This window comes from Nanorana parkeri, unplaced genomic scaffold (genome assembly GCF_000935625.1).
Source record: "Nanorana parkeri isolate BGI_ZX_2015 unplaced genomic scaffold, ASM93562v1 scaffold2420, whole genome shotgun sequence".
Lineage (NCBI taxonomy): Eukaryota > Metazoa > Chordata > Amphibia > Anura > Dicroglossidae > Nanorana > Nanorana parkeri.
Window position 1 is genome coordinate 11,781 of NW_017308688.1, and position 26,980 is coordinate 38,760.

Consider the following 26,980-nt stretch of genomic DNA (forward strand, 5'->3'; position numbering starts at 1 on the left):
CAGTAGGGGCACTTTCAATGGACAAGGGGCGGCAGTTGGTGAGGCTTAATTCTGATGGCAGGCCCCAGGTAAGGGCTCGTTTGCATGGGCAATGTTTTTCTGTATTTTAAACACGTGTCAACAAATTCCATTTTACCTCAATAGAATAGTGTACACTGAGTGGCCAGATTATTATGACCACCCCATCAGTACTTCGTTGGGCCACGAGAAAACTCCACGAGATGACTTCGTTGGGTCGCCTTGTGACTCCACGAGATGTTGAAAGGTGATGCAAGGAATCTGACACTGCACTGTTGCCCTTCTGTTGTCTTGTGCCAGTCTTGCCACCCTGCCTTCTGCCCTAACATTGACTAGTCGCTGACGGCCACAATTCGCACGTTCAGACCCAGATTTTCGTCTGACAGTCAAGTCTTTAAACACTTTAACAATGAGCCCTTCTTGAACATTTAACAAATTCTGCTGTTTTGCTGATACTCGCTCCATGGCTCCGAGCGCCAACAATCATCCCACGTTCAAAGGCTGTTAAATCACGTTGTTTACCCGTATCTTCAGAAAAAAATCACTTCTACTGTCGTGGTAAACAACCTGCTTCCCTATTTATAATGGTCCAGCCCTCTAGCAACTTCAGCGCAGAATTATAGCTAATTATAGCAAATTTGCCTACAAACAGCAGGTGGTCATAATAAACTGGCCACACTGTATATGACAATTCTGAGGATGCATTTGACCAGCTTTGAATTGCGTTGCATTTTTTCGGAGCAGTGTGTCCTATTGAGGTGTGATAAAACTGCAGTGAAAGCTGGTCAAACGTATTGTTTTCTTGCCACACACTGGTACCAAATCAAAGGCATGTAGCACTGGAAAATTGCTGCATTTGACAAGAATGTCTATTGACATGAGCCGTAACAAAGACAGATAAGTGTCACATGGGGTGAGGGTCCTTTCCAGCTTGGTTCTCTGCAGGACAGCACTCTCGGGCAACTCCAGCGTTGGCTAACTACTAATGGACTATGGCACTGATGTGTGGAAGCAAGATGGTGTAGAAGTGGGTCGTACCATTCTGAATAAGCTGTGCTTTTCCTGTGTTGGTGTTACTGTAACTTTGCTCAGACTCCATGCGTTATGGTGATTATGCAATAGACGTGAGATGAGATGTTTTATCAGTGCCACGTCACCTAGTTACTGTGAGAAGACATACCACATGACGTCATTTACCATTGATGATAGTGCAAAATATAAAGTCTGGCAGCCATGGTTTGTCATCTGTTTTACAAGAACCAACCTATTTATGGATGAGATAACGGTGGAATAGTACTGATTACCAGTAAACACTCGATGTTGGCCATTGCGGTTGCTGTTTATCATTATGATATTGACAGCATTAACCATGTTTGCAGAAACCACGCAATCCGGTATTTTCCCTCCAATCTTGATGTCAAATACATTAAGCAGACATGGGATATGAACTGCCACATGCAGTTCATGTCCTGAGTTGTCATCCACCCCCCATCCTGTGTTGTCCGATAGCACCGTCTATTTTTCCTACCTTTCTCTAGATGTGCTCTTGTAATTTATTAGAGATATTAGAGACACCTGGAACACCCCAGCTCCGGCTTTCCCACCATGTTGGAAAGTATTACAAGGGCTCTGCAGCAGGATGTGAGGGGGAGAGCTGCGTGTTCAGGGCATGAGGTCTTTGAGCCTTCCCCGAGTTCTTGAAACGTGCTCTCTCTCACTCCTGACCTCTTCCCTCAACACGGAAACTGCTGCTGCTGCTGCATGGTACACGCTTACAAGCCTCAACGTTGTAATGAACATTGGATCCTGCTGACGTAGTTCTGTGTGTGTGTGTTTGTTTTTTTTGTTTTTTGTTTTTTTTAAAAATATATTTAAATAGTAAATGCAAGAAGGACACATCTATCCACACATGTATATTCTTTGTTTATTAAAATCTCGTGTTAACATATGCAGCCAGTCCATAGCTCTTTCCATGTTTTATTTTGCATTATTTTTTTTACAATATAATGAAAAAAGTACCGTAAATGTAAAAAAAACAAAACAGTTTCCCTATGTTATAAGACATTTATCCGTACCCATATTTTTGGTAAAACAAAAAAGTCGGGATCACGTCGGGTAAAAAGACACCAAACATGTCAAGCCTTTAAAATTGCGTGCGCCCGCAAAATCGCAAAAAATGCCCATAGGCGACGCTTAAAACGCTTTTACTGCTCACCAGTTTAGTGATATCAGTGATTAATGGCCCTAAAATGATTGCTCTCACTCCGACGTTTGCGGCGATATGTAACATGTGCGGCACAATAGGCGCAATCGTCGTTTTCGCACGTAGGCGCACCCGATGCATATCTGCGTGAGTATGTGTGGGGGGGGCGGGGACTTAAACATTTTTTTTTTTTTAAATAAAAATTAATGCTTTAATTTTTGTATTACTTCTTCTTTTTTTTTTACACACAGCTTTATTGCTATTACATGGGGGGCTAAGAAGCCCCCTATGTGATAGCCAATTTACATGAAGGGTCCTCTTTACGGATCTCGGGACCGGCAAAGGCAGTGACAGCTGCTAATACAAGCGATCGCTTGAATGTAAAGCGGCCGGCCGCGTAGCTGCTCGTCGGGCTCCACCGTCCTATCGTCGCGGACGAGTGGATTTTCCAAGCCCTGATGATTAATAATAGCGTAGAATGCTGGGATTTATGAAATACTTACACTTGCAGAGTATTCACTTTCTGCTTTCAAAGGACAAAATTACTTTAGTTTGCCAACGCAATGCACACTGGGATTGCCTTGTCATTCGCAGAGCATTGCTGGGAAATCTCATCTGTAATCTCACAAGATCTCAGGGAAAGGCATTTTCTCCCGTGAGATGATGTGCGTGGTTGCATGCCCTAGTCACATGTGCCAGGAAGTACAAGGACAGCTGGTAATCTGCCCTTATTTAACATGGCCACTGCCAGAAAACTGAGAAGGAAAAGAGAAATAAGGAATGCAAAGAATACAAAGCTGGCAATTATCTAGAAGTGTGTGTTTTGTAGATTGTCATTTCTAAACATTTCTAAAGGTGTGTTTGTTGGTATTTTAAAGATATGGATAAAGGGTCAATTTTAAGGTGGTAGTGCTGCTCCCCAATACCACTGAAATGCAAAATGAAATGATGTAGGTAAGGGCAATAGGCTTCCCTGACTGAGCTGTCAGAGGGTGCCCTAGGGTGTGACCGATACTTCCAGGAGTGCAGTAGAGCTGAGTCTAGAAATGAGATGGTGCATTTTCTTATCTTGTAGAAGAAAAAAGTCTAACTTGGGTGGGATTGTAAATCCCAGAGATATATTAAAATTCAGTAAAGAATGATGTACCACTATACTTTTCTTATAGCTCTTAAGGACTGTTCACACATCAGAGCGTTGCAGTAACATGCCAACCACATGTAGGTGTTGCGGTATTATTTATTTTCAATGACACACCAGTGTACTTCCACAATGCAGTGTGTTGCATTGCAGGGTAAAACACCATTGACATTGCGCTGCATGCAAAAATGCCAATGGTTTTATTATCCATTGTGGTGGATTGGCAGCCTATTCAAACGCAACACACATTAACGCGCAGCATGACGCACGTGTGTTAAACACACTCCAGAGGACTGGAATAGTGTGAATGGGCTTTTGGTTCTGAAGTCGTATATTTTAGTTTTTCCTGAGAAATGGTGTATCTAAACACCCGGTTCCTTCTGGAAAATGAAAGCTCATTCATTTTGCAGGTTTTCCTGTGAACTGGATGAAAATTGATGGGACAGTTTAAATGGAACATTTGGTTCATGTCAAACCATCATGGAATCCAGCCAGTGTGCTTTTGGATGCCAGTCTTGAGCGCCATTTTTATTAAGTAAAGTTATAGCTGGCTTGTTTGTGAAGTGGATGGTGATGAGGGCCGCTGAGGCTGTTTTATGTTTTTTTCTTTTGCACAAAACTATTTACTTTGACATTTTTTCCGTGTTACTGTGGTTTAAGGGAATCGCCCTCTATTTATACTATGAAGTTCTGTGAATTCAAGTCCTTGTTTGATTGCAGCCTATAAACAAGCATGGCTTACAGAACACAGATCTTCTCTTCGACATCTCAGGCTGGATCGTGTTTAGGCAGACGTGCCATTGTACCATTTATCTTTGTCTCTCCACCTGTTGTATCACAATGAGTACAACAAGAGGATCTGTTCCCTTCTCCTAAGGGATCCTGGCTGCTTCACTTTGAGCTAAGGCTTTTACTTGCACATTTGTGATACAGCTTCCATTGCAGGAAGGCCTCTCTTTATTAGGCCACTTGCGGATGCTTTTAAACTCTTAGAAATTGCAATCTGCGCCTTTGGCTGAGAGGCCAGGCCGTAGCACAGCTCTAATCCAGCTGCTTCCTCTCCCTCTGTCAGCCTCATGACGTCAGTATAGAGTTTTGGCAAGTCCACAGAATTCTCATATGATTTAACCTTACCAGACTTGGAATAATCAGAAGTAGGGCTTCATCGCACTTGTTTGCCTTTGGAAGCAAGACATCTCATTTTAGGATATGTTATCATCCTATTCCCTTTTTGGTTTTTATCATTGTTCAGCTTCTGGGATGGACTGTGAACATTTTCACTGTTTTTAGCTCTATGTTTATCATTGCTAGCCTTCGGAGAGCATTACGTTTTGAGGCTCACAATGCATCATGGGTGTTTTTCTTCAAGTTATTCATGACTGTTTTAAAGTCATTGTAAACCATTGCTACTTTGCTAAAGCCCTGATGGTGACAATAGTGGGCCATAAGTGTTTTCAAATGGCCACTTGCATTCTTAAAGTGACATTAAAGTAAATTCCCCCTCCCCCCCCATGTTAATGAAAGCACTTACCTTTAAATGATGTTTCTTAATCCAATCTTCTTTCCTGTCGTTTTCATCTGTCCCTCCAGCGCTGCGTCGGGTCTCCAATCCAGCGCTGACTCCTCTGTCCTTGCTGGCACTTCCTGTCCCACGGTGTCTGCATGCGGGTGCACACGTCCGTAGACTTACCTTGTGTCTCTCCTCGTCTCCCGGCCGTAAATGTGAACTGCACATGCGCCCGCCCCAAGATGCTTTGCGGCTGCCCGAGGATCTTCACATTTTTGGACGCGAGCGCGCAGTGAAGACACAGGTGAGTATTGACCTCCTGTTAAAAGCGGGGGTTTTTTTTTTACACTTTTTACATAGATCTTTTGCTTACTAGCAGTAGATCTATGCAAACAAAAAACGGAGGCTTTAATTATCCTTTAATAGAAGCCTTTGTGACTTGGTGACAATGCAGCAGCGCAAACGTTGGTGGTCGCCATGAATGATCCAGATTTTTTACTTTTAAATCTCAATTGAAGACATAGAAATGGATATTCAGTCAGGTAGACATTGTATTGACATCTTTGATTTATAGTCTTACCTCTGTTTCTACAGCGTGCCTGAATATGACTGTGCAGTCTAGTAGGCTCCTATTGGCTGCAGTGCACTTATTAGTTTGCGCAAAACTGGTTAGACCTGCTCCCACGCCATGAATATGTTGAGTCAACCTTGTGATAAGCAGCATTGGAACTGCTTGCCAGTGTGGCTTTCCTGCTAGCTCTTGCCATCTCCAACAGATACACGAATTGTTAGTCTTTTCCAAGCATTTTATTTGTATTTGATGGCCTAGAGTGATGCTGGAACCTGGTTAGAATGCATGCATTTCCAAATGCCCTTTGCTCTTTATGGGCAAATGATGGTGATGTAGGTATGACCAGAAGACTGCAATAATAGCCTTTCCAGGCTGTGAAGGGTGTATGACATACACAGTGCACATTAACTTCAGCATAGACCCAGTCTTCCCTTGTTCTTAATTGTTTATGTAACTGGGGTCACAGGAGTGAACTAAGACAGCTTGTGGGAACCATCTAGCCACTTGCTGGTTTAGTGCTAAATCCCAGCACTTCAGAAAGCAGAAGCAGGAAGAAAAGTTCTGGCCATGTGTGTTTGCCTTGGGTTCTCATCTCCGTATGCCTGCTGCAATGGACATGGAAATAAAGAAAACAGAAGTGCGTGTGCATGGCCTGTGTGATACAATAACCTTAGTTATCTGTGTTTTTATGAGATTTATGGGCTGGCTTCATGCAGCAAGCAGCAGAATAGAGAACATTGTACCTTAGGGATATTATGTATATGGCACAGCCCAAGGCTCGGAACGGAACAGAAAATTGATATGACATATTCAAAGTTAAACTGAACTTCAGTTGAGGGTTGTGGAAAACCGTGTGGTAACTGGAGCAAAGACTAAACCGAGTTTAGGCAAATATACAACTAGATTTTATTAGAGCTGCAGCTAACGATTATTTTCATAATCGATTAGTTAGCCGATTATTAAGTTCGATTAATTGATTAATCGGATTTAAAAAAAAAAGTCTCCAGTGATGGACTACTAGTTTGTATTGAGATTGTAGTCCATCACGGGAGCAAGCTTGGAGCGGTGGAAGTAAAAAAAAAAAAAAGTGTGGTGTGCAATATAGTACATTATAAAGCGGCACAGTGCAGAATACCAGCAGCTATAGCGGAATGCAGCAAATTGCAGCAATAGTACATTATACTATAATGTATTATTGCTGGGATCTGATGTATTCCTCTATAGCTGGCGTTATTGGAGAGAACGGATATGATGCAGGAATAGGGAGGACGGGTATGATGGTGGAATGGGGTGCAGAGGACGGGTATGATGGTGGAATGGGGTGCAGAGGACGGGTATGATGGTGGAATGGGGTGCAGAGGACGGGTATGATGGTGGGTTGGGGTGCAGAGGACGGGTATGATGGTGGGTTGGGGTGCAGAGGACGGGTATGATGGTGGGTTGGGGTGCAGAGGATGGGTATGATGGTGGGTTGGGGTGCACAGTGTTGGGTCCCAGGCTCCGGGGGGGGTCGGGGCACTTACTGTCTGAGCATTCCCTCCATAGATGCCGGCTCGTCCCCAGCCATAGTCTCCGTCCCCCGGCTGACACCCGTCACGCTCACATCCCCGGCACCCGTCATGTGATCGGCCCGGCTAGATGTGAGGAGCGTCGGGAGCTGGACCGCTGCGGCGTGCGCGTTCGGTGGGCGTGGCGTGCGCTGCGTGCGGGGCTTGAGTGTGGAGCCGCGAACAGGCTTCAGCGGTGGGCGTGGCTTATGCGTCCTGTGGGCACGGCGGGAGCAGCGTGCGGTGGGAGGTGTCCTGTGAGCACGGCGGGCGCAGCGGTACGTGAGCAGCGTGTGACGTGTGCTTCAGGCCGCGTGTAGAGCCCCGAACAGGGAAATCAATTGATAGCCGACGAATCGACGATCGAAAACGTTGGTAACATTTTCAATCGTCGATTTTAATCGACTAAATCGATTAACTGTTGCAGCTCTAGATTTTATTACTGATGCTATAACCTTAACTGGAGAATGCAACATGGCGCAAGATTGCTATAGCTAACACTTCTGTGTTTTGGTTTTTTTTATGCAATGGGGGTCTTATGGAATTCCCTGAACCAGTAGCAACCAATCGGCTTCCTTCTGCCACGTTTCCAAGTCAAATTGTCATGTGAAAGGAATGGCTAATGGAATGATACAGGCAGTGTTTTTTTAAAATCTTTTTCTTTAAAATAATTTTTTGAATATACCTTTTTTATTTCATGTATGCCAGCCTGATGATTTTAGACCTCATACAACACGTTAGTCCAGTGGTTGAAGTCCTTTTTTAAATCGGCCAATAATTCCCTAAGAATTGACCGACTCGGTTTGAATTAATGTAACACTAAACTCAGAAGTTACATTTTAAAAATGCATTTAAGACCCTTCGCTTATTTGTGTATCACTGGGCTGTAGATCCTCAAATCATCTCTGAATTTGTCCTGACACTGTCCTTCCTTCTGGAGCCAGTCAGCACTTTAATAATCAGAAATGATCACAAACCAAATCTACAAGTAATCTGTCCTTTTTTACTGAGGAAGGGAGTCCCCCGCGCAAAATGCTTCCCAAAGCGGACCTTTACCCATATCTTTAAAATAACACGCGCCTTTAGAAATGTTTAGTAATCTACAAACACATACTTCTAGATAATTGCCGACTTTGTATTCTTTTGCATACCTTATTCCTCTTTTCTTCCCCAGTCTTCTGACAGTGGCCATGTTTACTAAGGGCAGATTACTAGCACTCCTTTTACTTCCTGGATTTCTGGCACATGTGACCATGCACATCTCTGGGGAGGAAAATGCTTTTCCCTAAGACCTCGTGAGATTACAGATGAGGTTTTCCAGCAATGCTCTGCTGATGACTAAACAATCCCAGAGTGCATTGCGTTGGCAATCCCAAAAGTTTTGCACATTGAAAGCAGGAAGTGAATGCTCTGCAAGTGTAAGTATTTCAAAATCACAGCATTTTACAACTGACATGTCTGTTATTATTAATCATCATACATAGAGAGATGGATTGGTAGAATGTGATTTCTGAGTGTAAAGGTCCGCTTTAAGTGACGCTAAACTCAGGATTTAAATCCTAAAGCTGCATTCAAGTACCCTAACTAACTATTAACAGAAATGTATCTTTGTGTATCACTCGGCTGTAGATCCTCAAATCATCTCTGAATTGGTGCTGACACTGTCCTTCCTTCTGGAGGGGGGCCACCTTCGTTCCCCATGGTCCCTGTGTGTGTTATAAAGTAGTCACCGCTGTATTAATTTTTCACCAAGGTCTTGTAGTGATGATGGGAGAGTCAGACCACTGTGTAAAGTCTTCTCCAGCACATCCCAAAGATTCTCAATGGGGTTAAAGTCTGGACTCTGTGGTGGCCGATCCATGTGTGAAAATGATGTCTTATGCCCCCTGAATCACTTTCATATTTTGGGGCGTTCGTCTTGGAATATGCCTGTGCCATCAGGGAAGAAAAAAATGCATTGATGTGAAAAACCTGGTCATTCAGTATTTGATGATAGTAGTATATTCAGGTTGGAAGTTGACCTAATTTTTTTGGGGACATAACGTTGCTAAACCTAGACCTATTATCCAATGGAAAGCTCTTACCTGTTTGCTTAGCTAACTCCAGGTGACTTTTTGTTGGCCAGGCAGCGAAATCGAGTGCATCTGATGTGGCTCTAGCATGACATTTATAAACATTTTGTCAGTCCAACACCTCTGCAGAGAACATTATGTAGCCTTGATTTGTGTAAAGAGGTGTTTTGTTTTTTTTTGTATATCTTTTCCTGGTTTGTGTTGGTGTCTCTTTTGGCCCTGTAAGAAATGGACAATGAGGCCTTTTGGTTCCCCTTTCTCCCACACTGGATTTCAGCTCCCAGGCATGAGTGCAGCTGCTGCCTTCTTGTGTCTTCCTCTCTGCGGGGGAGAAGGAACATCTACAGAACAGCTCTGCATTCAGCTGACAGAAGTGTGCATACAAGTCTTTTGGATTCTCCACTCTGCATGGAAATTCAAGCAGCTGGTCCACATTAGTTCAAATATGTTCCAGCACAGTGCTCAGACCATGGCCTGACGCCCCATTCCCAAGGTTTTACAAGACAGGGTTAAAATAGAACACTTTCAGCGTTTCAAGGTTTTCAGTATCTGTAAACCTCCCAGAAAATGACCGACTTTTTAAAACGACCATTCATCTGTTTTTCATGCGCCATACAAGCCAACTGATCAGCTCATTAAGTAAATGTCTTTGAACTTTAAACTCTGCCTAACAGAATATACAATTTGTTAAATGTCATCTGGCTGTGTGTATTTATGCCTAGAACAACCAAACGCATGCCTATTAAAAAAAATGTATGTTCGTTTCATAGAATATTTGTGCAAACAAAATGGTTATATGCATCACCCTCTGTGACTAAAGAAGCAAAAGGACATGAACTTCCCTTTTCACACTGACTACGTGAAGATACTTTTGCAATTAGCAGCAACGTTGTCAGCCTGCTGTTTGCATCCCTTCAGTCTGCAGGACCTATACTGCTTTAATTAATACATAGAACTATTTAAAGGAGAACTATGAGGCAAGTGATTTTCACTCAATCTCGTAGTTCGAGCCGACCTGTGACAATTAAACTGTCACAGGTCGGCTCTATAGATCGGGAAGTGAGCAAATGCATACCGTCTCTTGCTCACTTTCCGGTCATCTCCCTGCAGAGAGCGGTGACTGTCAGTCACTGCTCCCTGGAGGGATTCCCCCTCTCCGATCCTCCAGCGCTGACTGGAGAAACGAACATGGGAGGGGGTGGGCTGGATAGATAGGCAGAGCCCGCTGTCACTCACGCAGCTGGGTGGATCTCAACAGTATTGTCGGGGTCCATCCTGGCTGCGGCACTCCAGTGTATATAGTGAGCAATAGCTCGCTATATACCGAGCTTTGGGTCACAGGAGGACGTTAGAATATCTCCTCCCGTGACCATAAAGAGAACTATGGGATAAAAAGGTTACCCCATCGTTCTGTTTTAATGTTAAGCTTCCGTAGCTAGCTAATATCTTTAGAAATTATTGTTAAAACATGTTCAAGTCTTAAAGGCATTAAGAAAACACAGAGAAATATGCATAGAAGGATGCTATCAAATGTGAACAAGGACCATCTAGAGCTCTTACAAAAGGTGACAAGGATTACGTTCAGTTATTTCATTATCTTTTTAAAAATATTGAATATGTTGGGTGCCAGCAGTTTAGTGACAAGATAGCCGAGCAGGAGAAAGTCCAATCATCCTGTTATTGCTGATTTTGTTATTGTACTGTTAATAAATAAAAAAACATGTTATTTTGTGATGGTGTAAAGCAAAATATGGGGTTGACCCAAGTATTCAGAAAAAGTTGCTGTTTTCAACATTAAAGCAAAGCTAATTTTAATTTTTTTTTGTCTCCCCCCCCACTTCCGTAGTTGTCACATTATATTCAACATTGGGTGGGCCTGCTATTGTTCATGGACTTGCAGAAACTGAAGTAACCCACATAATTACCAGCAAGGAGCTCCTCCAATCAAAATTAAAGGTAATGTTCATGCAGGGTTAAAGAGAGAAACTACTGTTTATGGCAATGGTGGTCAACTTGATATAGTGGGCCTCAATCACTAAACCCACAATCACACCTGTGTGTTCGTGAATGAATGCAGGCTTAAGGGCTTCACATAATATCCAGTATATTATGCAACACTACATCTACATTAAATGGTAAGGCTTAAGCTCCAGGGTTTGATTAAAAGTGAATTTGTTGTCTTACTATAACTTCTTTTATGTAATGCACTAGATTGCTGAACCCCCACATTGAGCATTACTAGTGTTGCGTTTTCAAGTGATGAGTGATAGCGCATGAGACAAATATTTTTACTGTCTATCTGCAGTGGTGAGATTTCACTATTGTCTTGGTGATGACATAGGAGTAGGAAGTTGGGGGCAAATGGAGCACCGACAAAAATTAAGACCACGGATCTAACGGTTCCATCACCTGCATTAAAGTTAGAAGCTCTCTCTAGTGAACATATACAACAACTAGCTTTTTGTGCTGCCCACTGGAACTAATTTCTTTTGTTGCTACTTTCTGCTAAATATTGAAACTAATGAAGTGAGGGATCTTGATCACTATAAGCAGCACAGACACAGTTTATGTCAGACACTTGATAAAGGAGATCCTTTGGCGTCTGTTAGGTTAGACATGTGAAGTGGCAATACAGGACAAATATACTTTTTCCTGGTACCCTGAAAGCTAGCTTTTGTTAGTCTTGCTTTGTTTCAGACTCAATTTTGAAGGCACCAGTTTACATTAATTAAAACATAGCACAACCAAGGGAGCACTCTGCAGGAATAATTAAACAGTCTTATCTGTATCTTGAGTGTTCTGACCTGAAGGTGCTGTTTAGTATTAATGTTCCTGTAAGCTGAATGTTTCCAAGCTTTAACAGCCCATATATACAAATCCTATCTTATACTACTTGTTCTTGCTGTAGCCAAACGGCCTTGGCGCAGTCTTCTGTCTGTGTTTTTTGTATGTGCTACCAGTGCAAGAAATATGTTTAGAAGTAACCCTGATTATTTTTTTAAAGAGAACTGGTCACCAATGGGCAGCTATAATAATCTGCATCTATACCCAGAAATTAGTAAGATATTACAGATATCTGTCTTAGGAATTACTTATCTTTTGATTTACTCGTATTTTTACAAAATAATAGCACACTTATCTGTCCCTGTGTGCCTATTGAATAACCTTAAAGGAGAACTATGAGGTGAGTGATTTTCACTCATCCTCATAGTTCCAGCCGACCTGTGACAATGAAACTGTCACAGGTCGGCTCAGTAGATTGGGAAGTGAGCGAACACATACCGGCGCTCGCTCACTTCTCGATCCTGTCACTGCAGAGAGCAGTGACAGGGGAGGCACTGGATTCCCCCTGCTCCGATTCTCCAGCACTGACTGGCGGAACGGACGGGTGAGGGGGCAGGTACAGCTGGCTCTGCCTCTGGATAGGCAGAGCCAGCTGTCACTCACGCAGCTGGGTGGATCCAGACATAATTGTCGGGATCCGTTTCAGCTGTGGCGTCTCAGTATACCGCGAGCTGTAGCTTGCGGTATACTGAGCTTTGGGTGATGGAAGGACGCTAGTTTGTGTCCACGCGTTACCCTTAGGAGAACTATGGGGAAAAGCCCTCACCCCATAGTTTATCCTTTTAAGACTGGAGATTCAAGTTCTTACAAATAGCTGGTCCTCCGTAAACACTGCAACTGTGGTATCAGGTTCCTGTACGCCATATATGTATGGTAGTTAATAAATATATACACCTCAGTCTTTTCAGTGAATAGAAAACTAGTCTTCCTTTTCTGGTGAGTAAAATCTGTCTGTGTGCAAAATACAGTAAAATTCCTTTTGCCGGTTTTTGTCGTCCAGAAGCCAGCAGGCACTTTAACATCAGGGATCACATGCCCCTTTTGATAATGGATAATAAAAATGTTGTGCCAACTATAACATGGCATGACTAAGACAGCAACTGCACAAAATCATTATTAATTCGCTTTTAAAGTCCAGTGTACATGGAAGGGCCTTGCACAGTACAAACACAAATATTTCTCAGCACACTTACCAGCTAACCTGCAAAATAAAGAAAAACACAAATTACACGGTCTAACTATTGGGGTTAAAAACAGAGGTTTTAGTTGTACAATGTTTGCAAAAATTTGTGGAAGCCACTCTGCCTCATCAAGGCCTCTCTGTGTATTGTGGTCCTGACTTGAATCTACGAGAACCTCCATCCTGTAGCAGCAGATAGCTTCTGGTGTGTCCTTGTGCCTTTAAGAAGGAATGGGTTGCCTCCAGGCATACCTGCGATACATGCGGGGGCTGATATGCCTTACCCTGGGCATACTGCTGTTTTTAAAAGATAAACATTTCTAGCACATTTACAAAATCAGAAAGATTTACTTTATAAGATGTGTTCTATGCTATATTTGTTTCAAGCCTCTGAAGCTATCTAACCCTTCATCACTCTATCCAAAATGAAAAAACAAAACAAAAAAAAACTTTTGCATATAGATGCAAGTCAAGTACCAATGATCTACCCAAGCATTCGCATGCAATCCCATCATTTTTGATTGGAGTCGTCGTAGTAAATGATGGTTGAAACTAAGTTGTCAGCTGGGATTTGTCAAAGACTTATGGAGATCACTAGGATCAGACAGTGGCAATTATTGGGCATAATTGAGGGTCAGTGGCAGATCATCAACCCTTTATTTTGTTGCTTTACTGAGATATTCTCCCCAAGTCATAATTCGGTGTGCCACTTGTGAGGGTGGCATATGTTTTGACTAACGCTTTTCAGAAGTTTCTGGGATCATCCAGATTTTGACAGTTGCATTTGGCCTACAGTTGACTTCCTTCTGACCCGCTTTAAGCTGGTTTGGTATTCCCATAGACTTGAACGGGAGTGCAAAACTCATCTGATGTGAGCATAATCCCTATCGACACATTCTCTTACTCTTATGCTGAACAGGGTAAGAAACGTCACAGGAGTTTTTATCTGGACAGTGATTTGTCCCCAGCCAGCATTTCAGCTAAACATTTATTCCTTTTGTTTTTGTTTTTTATTTGCTTGTACAGGACATACTTCCACAGGTCCCTCTCCTGAGGCATATCATCTTGGTCGATGGCAACACTTCACAGGAGAGTAACTATCCCAATAATATCACTGTGCACAGCATGGCTTCCGTACAGGATCTTGGAGCAAGGCAAGGTGAGTGATGAGGTTTGTCAATTACTGTCACTGGTCCTAGGTGGCCTTATCCTCATCCATTGTTGGCATTAATCAAGCAGTGGGATTGAGACTTTCATGCATAAGTAAAGTGAACATATTTAGTAAGATGACTGGTCAAACAACCTATAGTCTCCATCATTGCCCTGTGTCTATATCAGGCAGGTAGTAAAAGTATATTCTGCACCTTTGCATACCAAATTCCACTAATCATTGGCTATGTAGTGATGGGTGGCACCATGGATCCTGTTGTAGCTTTGGTATTCATGTCCCATAAATGGAAATATTCATTGATACTTGTTCAGGAAGGAACACTCTCAACACAAGCAACACTGAGGATACAAAGTCGTTTTTTTGCCTTCTAATTTTACCTTAATCAACATTTTTTTCCTTCCAGGGCAAGCAAAAAAAGAAAACCGCCCAAATCAGTCCTTGCTGTCCTGAGTGCTTTAAAGAGTTAACTCCAAAGAAGTTAATCAGGATATCCTGATAAGCTTCCTTGCACAGCAGGAAACCTAGAATCCTTTCAGCAAGTGATGAACTGGGTACATCCCACCCATCCCCCTTTTTATTATGGTGTTGGAGAATCCTTGTTCCATGTGAACAGATGTTGTAGTCTCAAGGCCCATACATCTGGTACACATTTCATAACCCTGATCAACTCATTCACTATTATAGTTCCCAGCTTCAGCTGGTGTCTGACACGCTTACTACACTTGTTCCCATAGTTAGCGATGCTCAGGGTGGTATCTGTATCTATCTTGGGCTAATCTCTGGGGATCCGGTACATTTTGTGCTAGGTAAAGACGGAGCAGTGTGAGCTTGTATGTAGTGGCTGCAGGATAGCTATACAGTATTTCCCTATGTTTAAATTGCACGACATACAAGCATTTGAAAGAAAACTTGTACTGGGAAAAGTGTCAGCAGGTGTTGACCTCCCCTGCAAATGCAAGTTGCCTGCCTGTAATGCTGATGTAATGGTTTCAGTACTTGGAGTCACCGACCCAAAACCATGTATACAGAGTAGGTGTTCTGACTTCAGTGGCTGCACACCTGCCCAATGTCAGCTGGAACAAATGCCATCATGGCTGCCTGGCATGATAACTAGGCATCCAGCATTTTCAGAAGAACTCGGCAGTGCCTGCCAAAGTATTTCCAGTCTGTGTAGGTTTCTTTTAATCATGTATATGATCTTAAAGTTGTGTAGACTTCAAAACTCTCTGAAGATTGTTGTCTGGCTTTTTGGATCCCTTTACGCATCTCATGCGGATATGAAAACAGTACCTGATTCCTTTTAATTTAGTTCAGACAACAGACATCTGTAGAGCTGGAAGAACAGCAACTGATAATCAACAATTCTGTCTAGACAAAACATAAGTGATAAATAAAATTTCCTCTTGTATTCCTCTTAAATTTTGTGCTGCCTGGCTTCTTTTTAATAGATCTGCACTTCCACTGATCATGAATAGCAGGTTAGTTTATGTAACAAAGTTTATAATTAAGATAAAGTTGCTGGTGCTGATCAGAGCTAAATACATTTAATATGAAACTTGGAGCAGCATTTTCTAACTCCTGTTTTCCCATCTGCTAATCTGTAGAAGAATACTGTTAGGTGTTGATATTAAAGGAGAACTATGAGGTGATTGATTTAAACTCATCCCCATAGTTAGAGCGGACATGCGACATTGAAACTGTTACACGTCGACTCTATTGATCGGGAAGTGACAGAACACATACCGCTACTCGCTCACTTCCCGATCATCTACCCTGCAGGGATTCTCCCCTCTCCGATCCTCCAGCGCTGACTGGAGGGATGGATGGGGGAGGGGCGGGCAAAGGCGGCTCTGCCTCAATCAGCCAGTGGGATGGAACTCGACAGTATTTTTGGGAATCCGGCTGCGGCGCTCTCGGCATATAGCGGGCAATAGCCCGCTGTATACGGAGTTTTGCGTCACAGGAGGACATTAGTATATGTCCTCCCATGACCCTAAAGAGAACTATGGGGGTGTGGGGAGTTACCCCATAGTTCTCCTTTAAGCCCTCATTGGCCTTAAAAGTTCATATACACGCAACAGGAAGTGAGAAGAAACCTCTTTAAAGTAAAATTAGTTGTCTCTGGAACATGACATCCATCTGGAAGATTTATCCTATAATCATGGTCTGTTGAAAACTCCAAATTTTCAAATTTCCCATCAATTTCTGTCTTCATGACAGTGGTCATTCATTCTTCTACTATCGTCAACCTAAAAAAAAAAAATGCACTCCTTTCAAACACATTTATATTGACATTTGTTTTTTGTCTCACAGCAAACCAGAATTGTTCCTCTCCGAAGGCAAACGACATCGCTGTGATTATGTACACAAGTGGATCTACAGGCATCCCCAAAGGAGTGATGATCTCTCACAGCAATATCATTGCTGGCATAACTGGCATGGCACAAAGGATATCAAACCTTGGGTATGACAGCAACAGCTCAACAAGTACCTTACTGATATATTCCAGTGTTTTGTCCAGCTAATATTTTGTTCACAATACCAGGGTACAAACATGTTCTTATTTGGACTACACCCCAGAGGAAAAAAAAACCACATTGAGTGGAGTTTATCAAAACTGGAGCAGATTCTTGACAGTCTGTAGTCTTAGTATCTCAGAATTTGTAATAGATGTATATGTTGTATGCCCCACAGCATTCATAAAACTGTTATGTGAACTCCTTTTTGTGTGCACCAACATCTAGTGGATACTTTAGAATGAAATGATGGATATAGGTGTCCTTACTCAATGGGACATTGCTGTCCACTGGATGAAATATTGACCTCTGTGAACTATTTTATAGTGGAGCTCCAGCCAAGACTTTTTTTTTTCTATATCGTATTGAAGTAGCCTAGGGAAGAGTAAGGACTGCTAGAGTAAGGTTTTAATTGTGGCTAAATCCCTTAGGGAAGATTTTCTTCACTTCCTGTTTCAGCTACAGTGGTACCAAGACAGGAAGTAAAGCTGACTATACACAGTCTAAATGAGAGATGAAATGCTTTCTCTATCTACGTTAACCATGTGAATGGAGAAACCACTCCCTGTCAGCTATTGTGTTTAAGCAGTCGTAGGAGCTTGGCTGCTAAAAAGCCAACAATTTTGTTTCACCTGGCTCTTTCGATTTTTCAGTCGAAGTTTGTGGAGCCATATATAACCAGCTTGTAAACAATTCCCTACATTAGTCAGGACACAGAGAGAAATAAAACATTGCGTATAGCAATGGATCGGAACCTCCTTTTAGGTTTTGGTTGTCTTTGACCCAGTTGGATATTTCCTCTCACTTTCTCCCTGGGTGACTTATGACTTTTTACTTGTATCATGATATGTTGTGGCAAGGTTACATATTTCAGTGTACCAATAAACTTGTTCTTTCATATTAAAGCGAGACAGACACGTACATTGGCTACTTACCTTTGGCACATGTGTTGGAGCTGAGCGCAGAGTTGGTGTGCCTGTCTCGTGGATGTGGAGTGGGCTATTCCTCACCGCAAACTCTTTCAGATCAGGTAAGTTGCTTCGTTATTTCAGGAGGCATTTTATGGAACTTTTTAGATGCCTTTGGGGTTGGTTGATCCAAGATAGGAGTGTCCATATCGATCCATTCATTGATGGAGCCTGAAGAATAAATGTTTGACTTTATCTGCATTGCTGAACGAATCCCAGGTCGCCAATGCTCTTTAAAATTTACAGCTGGTGCCTAACGTTTGAGGTTCTCTCTAGTTGTTGTCAATTAAGCTGTCTCCTGGATACGACAGACTCGCTTCTGAATGCCAAATCATTTATCCATCCCAGTTTTTTATCTGCAGTAACTCCTCCTAAGAACATTTTTATGTATTAAAAAAAGTACAATTTCTTATGGAATACTTCAAGGAACCCATGGTAGTGTGCCATCTCTGGTTGTGGATGGGAAGAAGCGCATTCAGTTGTGAGAATGAAGTGGCTATAAATAGGGTTTCAGTTATGTCTTACAGGTTCATGAGATCTTGGGGTGTCTGCACGGGTCAACTTGTAGGTAGGGGTTTTAGTAGGAGGGGGTGTGAGAGGGAAGGAAAGGATCAAGGTAGGGAATGGGTGAGGGAGAGAAGGCAATGGTGGGAAGAAAAAGGAGGCTCTTCTGTATTTCCAACATTTCTAAAAAAAATAAAATAAGCATAATATCATAAAGGTCAAAAATCTGTTTTAGAAAAGTGTAAAGATTCAGGATTTGCTCATCAGGCCATTGTATGGATCTGAGTAGCATAACGGTAGCCAAGGGTATGAAGTAGAACTGCATTTTTTGTTCTGATCATGGAGGGACTTTGTCAGATCTTCAATGTCACAAACAGAAATTAGTTCCCTACACCAATCTTATGTAGTGGGTGTGTATGAATGTTTTTAATATTTTGGAATGGTTATTCTGACAGCATTGATCAGATGTGTAGGTAAGGATTTCTTGTATTAATTGGGATCCATGTCATTCATATGGAGAATAAAATGCACTGGATCTTCAGGATCTATCTCATTAGACGTAGCGTCTCGGCTTCATATTGGGTACCATGACAATTTTTAATTCTGGATCCCTGTAATATATGGATCAATATCCTGCCAATATGGTGATCTTTATCCACAAACAAGTCTTTCACTTGAATACATAATAACATCCCTTAGGGTTCTTGAAATGTTGGTGTGGTGGTGTTCTCCCTCAAGAAATCAACTCTGCCTGCTGCCTATTGGGTATGTTGACAGTTGTTGTTCTGGATCCTTCTATTATAGGCACTGTATAAGGATGTGAAGGAAAGTTTCACAAGCAAGGCCGGTGCAGCCAAACGTTGCCAAATGTATCTTTTAATCTTCTGATTCCCTTCATCTGCTTTTGACTCCTTTCTGATTATAGTGATTTTCCAAAACACCATTGTGAATCGTTTTTAAAGAATTCATATGATGTGTATAAAAATACATGAATAAGACAGCCTCATCTGTTATCACTCTTTCATGTCTCCTGTTTCTGTGTTGTGCCTTAATTCCTCTGAGCATTGAGTGCCTTGGGGAGCATTGTATTTGTAATAGGAGGCCCTATCACAGCATAGCAGCGTACATTTCTGTATTTGGCTCAGTCTTTGGTAAGAATCTATAGAATGGTCCAGGAACATTGAGTTCTTTGTTACACAAGACGCAGACTTGTGTTTTGCTGTGAATCTAAGACACGGCAAGAGGAATGTTGTTTGATGGCTGATCACATGAGCAATGACTTACTACATGTTCTGTATATAACTTTAGGAAAAGACCATAGTGTATAGAGATGACGCAAACCAATTCTGTACCTTGTCGACTTGTATTTTCTTCATGCTCAGCATCTGTCATACTTTCTTTTATAAATGCCTCCACTTGTGCAAATGTTACTTATGAGATTTTTTTTTGCCTTTCAGTCCACTAAAATCAAGAAAGGAAGCAAAGGTGACGCATCAGAGCTTCAGCCCACCCTGATGGCAGCTGTCCCAGTAAGTTGGTTTTCAAATAGAAAAAGATCATCACCCCCTCGTGTCATTACTGTAAACTGGCAGCCCTGACGTTATACTGACTCAGTGTTCAGATTCGTAGCACAATGTGTGAAGAGATGCAGGTACAAATATTTACACCCGTTTCCTGCAAACCTCTGGGCTGATTGATGGGTCTGCTGTGCATTCATCAGATGTTTTCTTATTGAGTAGATCTTTTGCCTCCTTCTTTCACACACTAACCATGCCTTTAAAAAGAAATCAAACCAATTCAGCACTACAGGCATGAGCAGTTTAAATCTGGAATGCTTTTGTGCTCATTTCATAAAAGCGAACTCAAAAACAAAATGCAGTCAAAATAGCCCTGCTGACTTGCCAGATCTCTTTATCTGTGCAGCCAGTTCTTGGCTTTGCCAGTGTCCTCTGGCCTCCTGAACCATGAAATTGTCATTTTTGGTCATTACAGCTAAATTTCAACCAGACACCTAATACAGTTCAAATACATTTATGTTGTGTTTTGCATGCCAAAGGATTTTTGACTGTTCCACCGATCTTGGTTAAACAGCATAGCTGTGTTTTATAACCTTGACTTTTCTCCACTGCTGTAAAGCAATGCATATTGCTCAAGGTCTCTCTTCTCAGCTACTGGTAAAGTCATCACTCCAGTCAGCATTGTGCAGTGTTGTAGAGCTCATATTGGCTTACAGTGCTGTTCTGTTGTACAGTGCATTGCATGAAGCCTATATAAAGAGAGATTCAGGCACTTGTATTTGTTGGGCTTGAAAATATTTATTTTTTATTAATACATAATAAATGCATACATTGATTATGGGTGGTAGGTTGAAGGCCTAATCTGCACAATGTCCTATTTTCTATAATTCGTGCTTCCTTGTATGCTGTGGGTTCCAAGGTTTGTTCTAACATCCGTGAGTTCCAGAGATTGTGCCTGATTGGCTAACGATCATGTGCCAATGTAATGTTGGATAGTGATTGATACTGATATTTCTCTCCCGTTCATTGAAGGACACAGGGAACAGATCGGAGATCATATGATGATTTTGTCTACAAGCGCCCGAGCAAGTCGTTAACAATTCCCAAACGCTTCTCGGTTCGCTATCCTTTTGAGGAGTCCTTCCTGTCTAATATTTGTCTAAATCACATCAATTAAAAACAATAAATTTTGAATATATCCTTTGTTCTTGTAGGAGTTTACTCGAGAAGCAAAGTGGCATACCTGCACCTTGTAGGTATGGGTAGCATATGATTTGTTCCCCTTGGACACATGTGCCAACTCGGGTACTCTGTGTTGTCACATAGAGGCAGGGAGAATGTTCTTAGCTCTGTGTAATCCCTGACTAGATAGACTGGGAGCCTACAAAGGGTTTCCTAAAGGAGTGTGAAAAAAAAGATCAGAGGGGGCCCGCATTAAAGTGAACCTGCATAGGGAGAGCACATGAGCACTTCAGCATTAGTGTGTCTATAGCCAAAACCTTTGTTCATTTTGGATCGAGTAGTTAAAGTGACATTAAACCCTCAGATTTTTTTAACCCTATCGTAAACCAATACTGTAATGTGTGCCTTACTGTAATCCATGGTAGTTTCCCTTCTCTTTACTGCTCTTCCTTTTAAATCCTTATCTCTTCTCATGCTGGGGGAGAACTTCCCTTTGCAGCTGAGTGCCTCTTCCTGTAGTGCTGGCTCAGCTTGTGAACCTTCACACAGACACCATGTATCCATTTCAGAGACAAGGCAGTCTGCTGCAAAACAGAAGTTCTGCCCAGCATGAGAACAGATACAGATTTAAAAGGAAGAGCAGCAAAGAGAAGGGAAACAACCATGGATTACAGTAAGGCACACATGACAGTATTGTTTTATGTTAAAAAATCTGAGGGTTAAATGTCACTTTAAGGGTTAAAACCCTGCCAGGATATTTTTTTTAGATATCCGTGTACCATTGGGAAAATTTCCCTTTGCTTGTCCTAGGGACAAAACAGGAAGAGAATCTCCTAAAGTCAATGGAATTTTTTAGACATTTGTCCCAGGAGCATATGTTCCCAATGGAAGATTTCCCCTTACCTCTTGTTCTCGGGACAACTCTAAAAATTTTTTATTTCTACTTGCTTTCTCTCTGGGTAACAATGGTCACCACTAAAAATAGAAACATGAATCTCCCCAATTGTGACCCACACAACTGAAACCCTGCGGTTTAAACATGTCAGTAGATTTCACCCTTGTTCAGTCTACCAAAACTATAAAAAAAAAAAAAAATGTTGGGCCTAGAAATGCACTTTAAGAAGCAATAAGTGCTCAAAGTACAAATTTAAAAAGTTTTTAGTAAACTTTTAATTTGATTAATATGTTAAGTCAGCATGTTTTCCAGCACACTGTTTTCTTTGACTGGATTTCATAGGAAAACAACATAAATAGTGTGAATTTCTCTTTGTGGAATGTTAATTGTTTTTTTGTTTACATAAATGTTATTTCTCCTTGTAGGAAATTATGGATCGTATTTATAAGAATGTTATGAGTAAAGTAGCCAGCATGAGTGCGATTCAGAAAGGTCTCTTCTCTCTTGCCTACAACTACAAAATGAAGCAGATCTCCCGAGGGTACAGCACCCCCCTGTGTGACAGGTACACCAGCCTCTTCTCTGTTTTTCAATGCACCTACATTATATGACTTCCTATGACATTGCGTGCTCTTACTGGAAATACCTGTATTCAGTCTTAGTGTCCACGTAGACACTTCTTAAGCATGCTTACTTTTCATAAATATGAAGTAATGCATCAGCAAACAAAAATTATAATTTGAATATGGAAATTTTTATATCAAATGCATATTACACATTCTTCTTGAATTCTGTTAAATTAGAACTATGGGGTCTGGGCTTTTCCCCATAGTTCTCCTAAGGGTAACGGGAGGACACAAACTATCTAGAGGCAGAGCCAGCTGTACCCGCCCCCGTCCGTTCCGCCAGTCAGCGCTGGAGGATCGGACAGGGGAGGGGGGAATCCAGTCCCTCCCCTGTCACGGCTCTCTGCCGGCACAGGATCGAGAAGTGAGCAAGCGCCGGTGTATGTGTTCGCTCACTTCCCGATCTATTGAGCCGACCTGTGACCGTTTCATTGTCACAGGTCAGCTCAGATTATGAGGCTGAGTAAAAATCACTCTCCTCATAATTCTCCTTTAAGGACTGTAGTGAAAAGTATATTGCAGGAAGTAATCTTGGAAGGCTGTTCGTTGCAGAGCAAGTAAGATGAGGCCACGGGGAGGGACAATGTGGCGTGACTGTTTAGGAGTCCTTGTCTGCATTTTAGGGAAGTGGATTATCTCAGTCTGGGTCTGCTAATGGCTTTGTATCAAGTCATGAAATGAATGGCAATATGTACTCTTTCAGTTGCATCTGGATTTCCAAAACATACGGTGCAATGTCCTCTCCTAGCTGCCTGTAGCATTATGTAATAGCACAGAGGAGAAGTGACCTCCAGGGTAGATGCAGCTTCCCCAGGACTAGGCTTTGTGAAATTATATTTTTGTGTTGTGTAGATTAGTAACGTCTCAAATTCTCAGGGAAAAAAAATTATAAATGCACCCACTTTGATAAAAGGGAAAAAAGTGGATTTAGTAATTTTTCCCATTCACGCCTGCAGAGCATTGCAGCTGTGATCAGTGCATTGTGGGTGCAATGCACAGGCTCCTGTAGTATCTTCCCCCTAACCCCAGGTCTGTACAGAAGTATGGACCAACCATTATTGAGCTAGAGGAAGTAATTAATTGACTACAATTGCAGCGATGTCACCACACTTGTGCTCCATTGATATCTACAAGTGCCTCTGTCATTGGTGACAGATGGGATTTCAGGAAGGGGTGGCAGTTTGAATGATGGGAGGTTTGCAGAATGTGACCATGGTTCATGTTATACCCTAAATATGGTCCCAAAGGTGGACTACCCCTTTTTAAACTGTCAGTGTTTTTGTACAAACCACTTCAGTATAACACATACTTTTGATATCTACTGAAAAGTATGATGCACTGTGATGTAGACATGCCATGAAATTGGTTATTATTTTGGTCAGCACTATGTTATAAGGGATGTTTGTTTGGTAAAATAGAGAACATAGTACAAAGAAAGAAATTAACAGTTTTTAGTTCGATCTAGCGGTTGACAACGAAGAAAAAAAAGCTAACTGACATTTCTCATTACTGCCTTCTAGGGTTGTATTCTGGAAAGTGCGAAAGCTTCTAGGAGGGAATTTGAGGGTCCTGCTGTCTGGCGGTGCTCCTCTCTCTGCTGCCACACAGCGCTTTATGAATATCTGCTTCTGCTGTCCAGTAGGACAGGGCTATGGACTAACGGAGACATGTGGTGCTGGCACCATTACTGAAAGTAAGTGTGGACCATGGCACAAGAGTTCCAAAATGACCACTTTGCAAGGAAACCATAAGGATTTATCAGATGCTTGAAATGCCAGGGACCCATCTGGTATTATTTATTAGCCATCTCATCATTTTCTGTGTCTAAGTTGGTTCTCTAGCATGCATCATGAGGTACTCTAAAAATGCAAATAGAGTTCTGCTACTACACATGATGACATAAAATCATAAGCCACATGCTGCTTTGCTCTGCAGCACCAACATGCAGCAATAAACACTAGGAAGGGAGACTGTAAAAGCATAATTTTTAATATTTTAGTCTGGTGTCATACTTATGCATTGCGAGTGCATGTTACCCCAAGGCATGTGTTGCAGTGCCATTTATTTTCATTGAGAAAAACCCCACATAGCGCAGTAATACCATGTACAATGCAGTGCATTAAGAAAAAAAATACGCATGTGCTTTTTTTTGGGGGGGGGGGGTCTCCTGGTGTAATATGAGCCTATTAAAATGAATGAATGCAACCCACGCTAATGCAATGCACCGGATTGGATGGTCTTAAGCCCCACTTCTGCATTGTAAGACTCGCACTTCAGTGTGACTGGGTGGGTCCATACGGTTTCCCTTTTAGAGTGCATTAAACCACACCACATAGATGTGCACCAGAATGAATGAAATAATGGAATTTTGGCTTTTAATGCATTTTCATGCATTCATTTTGAACACAGACAAGTGTTGGGAGTTCAGCCCCTGAATGATCTAAAGGTGGTTAGGACAATCTACTGGTAAATTAGAAAGCCCACTGAAGAATGTTTAATAACCTTGTTTATGTTTCATAACTTTGTTTAATATGATTAATATAGGCAAATCTAAGATAAATTGTGGTATATATGCATTATTTGTATGTGGGGGTTTTTGTTTGTGTGCAGTATACCCACCTATGTCTACTCTGTCTTTCAGTGTGTGACTACAGTACCGGCAGAGTAGGAGCACCTTTGGTGTGCTCTGAGATAAAACTCAAGAACTGGGAAGAAGGTAAATGAAGTCCCATTAAGATTGCACTTGCAAATATGTAGCATTTGGATAAGAATTAGAAACCGTCTACTAATATGTGACCAACAACACATTACTCCATAACTTTAGTCACCTTTTAGTATTGTATATGATTATTGACCTTTAAAAGCACAACACTAATGTATCCAAAACACCAAGCGGTTTGCTTGCATTCTACCCTATCAACAGTACAATGTAGAAAAATGCATACCTGCAGACCAGGACTGGGTACTAGGAAGACTTGTCTGTTCCACATACCTGTGCAACTTTAAAAATTGTAGTTAGATATTAAATGCTCCCATTTAACTCCGCTATGTACTCATGAAAAAAAATCTTTAGATATATTTAAAGTAGTACCTATCTTTATATTAGTCTGCTGTAGTTTCCTAAACACCAGGATTCAGTCTGAGAGAAGAAGCAGCACTGTAATTGAACAGAAGGGTGCACAGAGTGCTTGCTGATAGAAGGGAAGAGTGCAGGTTGACTTATTCATTGTGTTGCTGGTCTTTCATGCTCTACTCGCATGTTTGGGATGGTCCATGATCAAGCTGTTTGAACCTTACTGTGATATTTAACAGGGATACCTGCATTAGAAACGTTTTTGGTAGTTAAGACCGTTCACACTTTTGTGTTTCAGTTGAAAGACATTATAGTGTAAAGATAGGCAGTGTCAGGAGCCATAAATGATGTACACCAGGGGTGCTGAATAAAAATTCCAGGAGGTCCAGTGAGTAAGATGTCCAGCAGATGTCCAGATTGCGGCCCAGACAGAGCAATCACACAATCTGTGTCCATACCGTGGTCTGCCATTTAGGCTACATTCACACCAGCAACTGCAGTACAACACCAGCAACTGCAGTGCAACTGCAGTACAAGCTGGTGTATCCACTGTGAGCCACTCCTAACCCAGTGCATGAAGTTCATCGTAGTTCAAACAGAACCACTATTCGGACTGTGGTCTGCCATTTAGGTACACCTGATATATACTGTGGTGCACACATGTAATCGCTGTTGTGACAGAGCACAAACTGCAAGACATTCTAACGTTACTTTAGCCAAGCTACTGTCCATTGCCCACCTCATGTGGTTCAAGACAGCCAGTTGAGGCAAAAGGCAACTTTGATGTCTTTGTTCTCAGTCCTGGTCTTCTGGTGTAAATATCTGCCTTTCTCTCACACACCATAAATATATAATTTACTTTTTATATGGAGGCTTTATTTGAGTTTAAGTCCTGGCAAGTTTTCTTGCATGCATCAGCAGTGTGCAGATTGCCTGTATATGTACTGAATGTCCTATAGTGACAGCATTGTTTTACAAGGATCCTTTTATGGGAAGATATTGGGGACTGTAAAAGATATATAAACACTTGCACTTGTGCAGAAATACATTTGATTCTTGCCTTTATCTGCTCATAATAGACTAGCAGTTGTTTGCTTTACTGATATTTCCGTTCAGAGACATTGTGACATCAATGACAAGGCATGAAAATGCTTTATTTTAGTGTGATAGTATTTCACCTTATTGGTCACATTTTAAATTCTAGCTATGTTTGACAAATATAATACTATACTGTAGCGGGGCTCAAAATTTCAGCTCCTGAGCTACTAGCCAGGCCTTAAAAGTTACTTGCCACGAGTTGCCCTGCCTGACCCCACTTCATCCTATCCTTCTTGTGCACAGATGTACCGAGTGTACCTTGGAACAAATTAATAATTTTCTTGCTGGACCAATACCGGGCTATTACACAAACACACACAGCACAACACACTGAGCATACACAGCAGAAA

At 41.8% G+C, this 26,980-nt stretch overlaps 1 protein-coding gene across 2 annotated transcripts in view; it reads left to right on the forward strand.

Annotated features, from left to right (window-relative positions):
- ACSL3 (acyl-CoA synthetase long-chain family member 3) overlaps positions 1-26,980 on the forward strand; it is a 43,304-nt gene that overhangs the window by 5,399 nt on the left and 10,925 nt on the right. The window contains exons 3-11 of one of the 2 annotated variants that reach the window (XM_018573542.1): positions 10,903-11,012; positions 14,107-14,243; positions 14,655-14,685; positions 16,591-16,715; positions 17,674-17,797; positions 19,697-19,768; positions 22,259-22,398; positions 23,980-24,152; positions 25,101-25,175. In XM_018573542.1, coding sequence (XP_018429044.1) covers positions 10,903-11,012; positions 14,107-14,243; positions 14,655-14,685; positions 16,591-16,715; positions 17,674-17,797; positions 19,697-19,768; positions 22,259-22,398; positions 23,980-24,152; positions 25,101-25,175 — 987 coding nt within the window. Of the gene's footprint in view, positions 1-10,902; positions 11,013-14,106; positions 14,244-14,654; positions 14,686-16,564; positions 16,716-17,673; positions 17,798-19,696; positions 19,769-22,258; positions 22,399-23,979; positions 24,153-25,100; positions 25,176-26,980 lie in introns of both variants that reach the window. The other variant, XM_018573543.1, reaches the window with a different exon arrangement.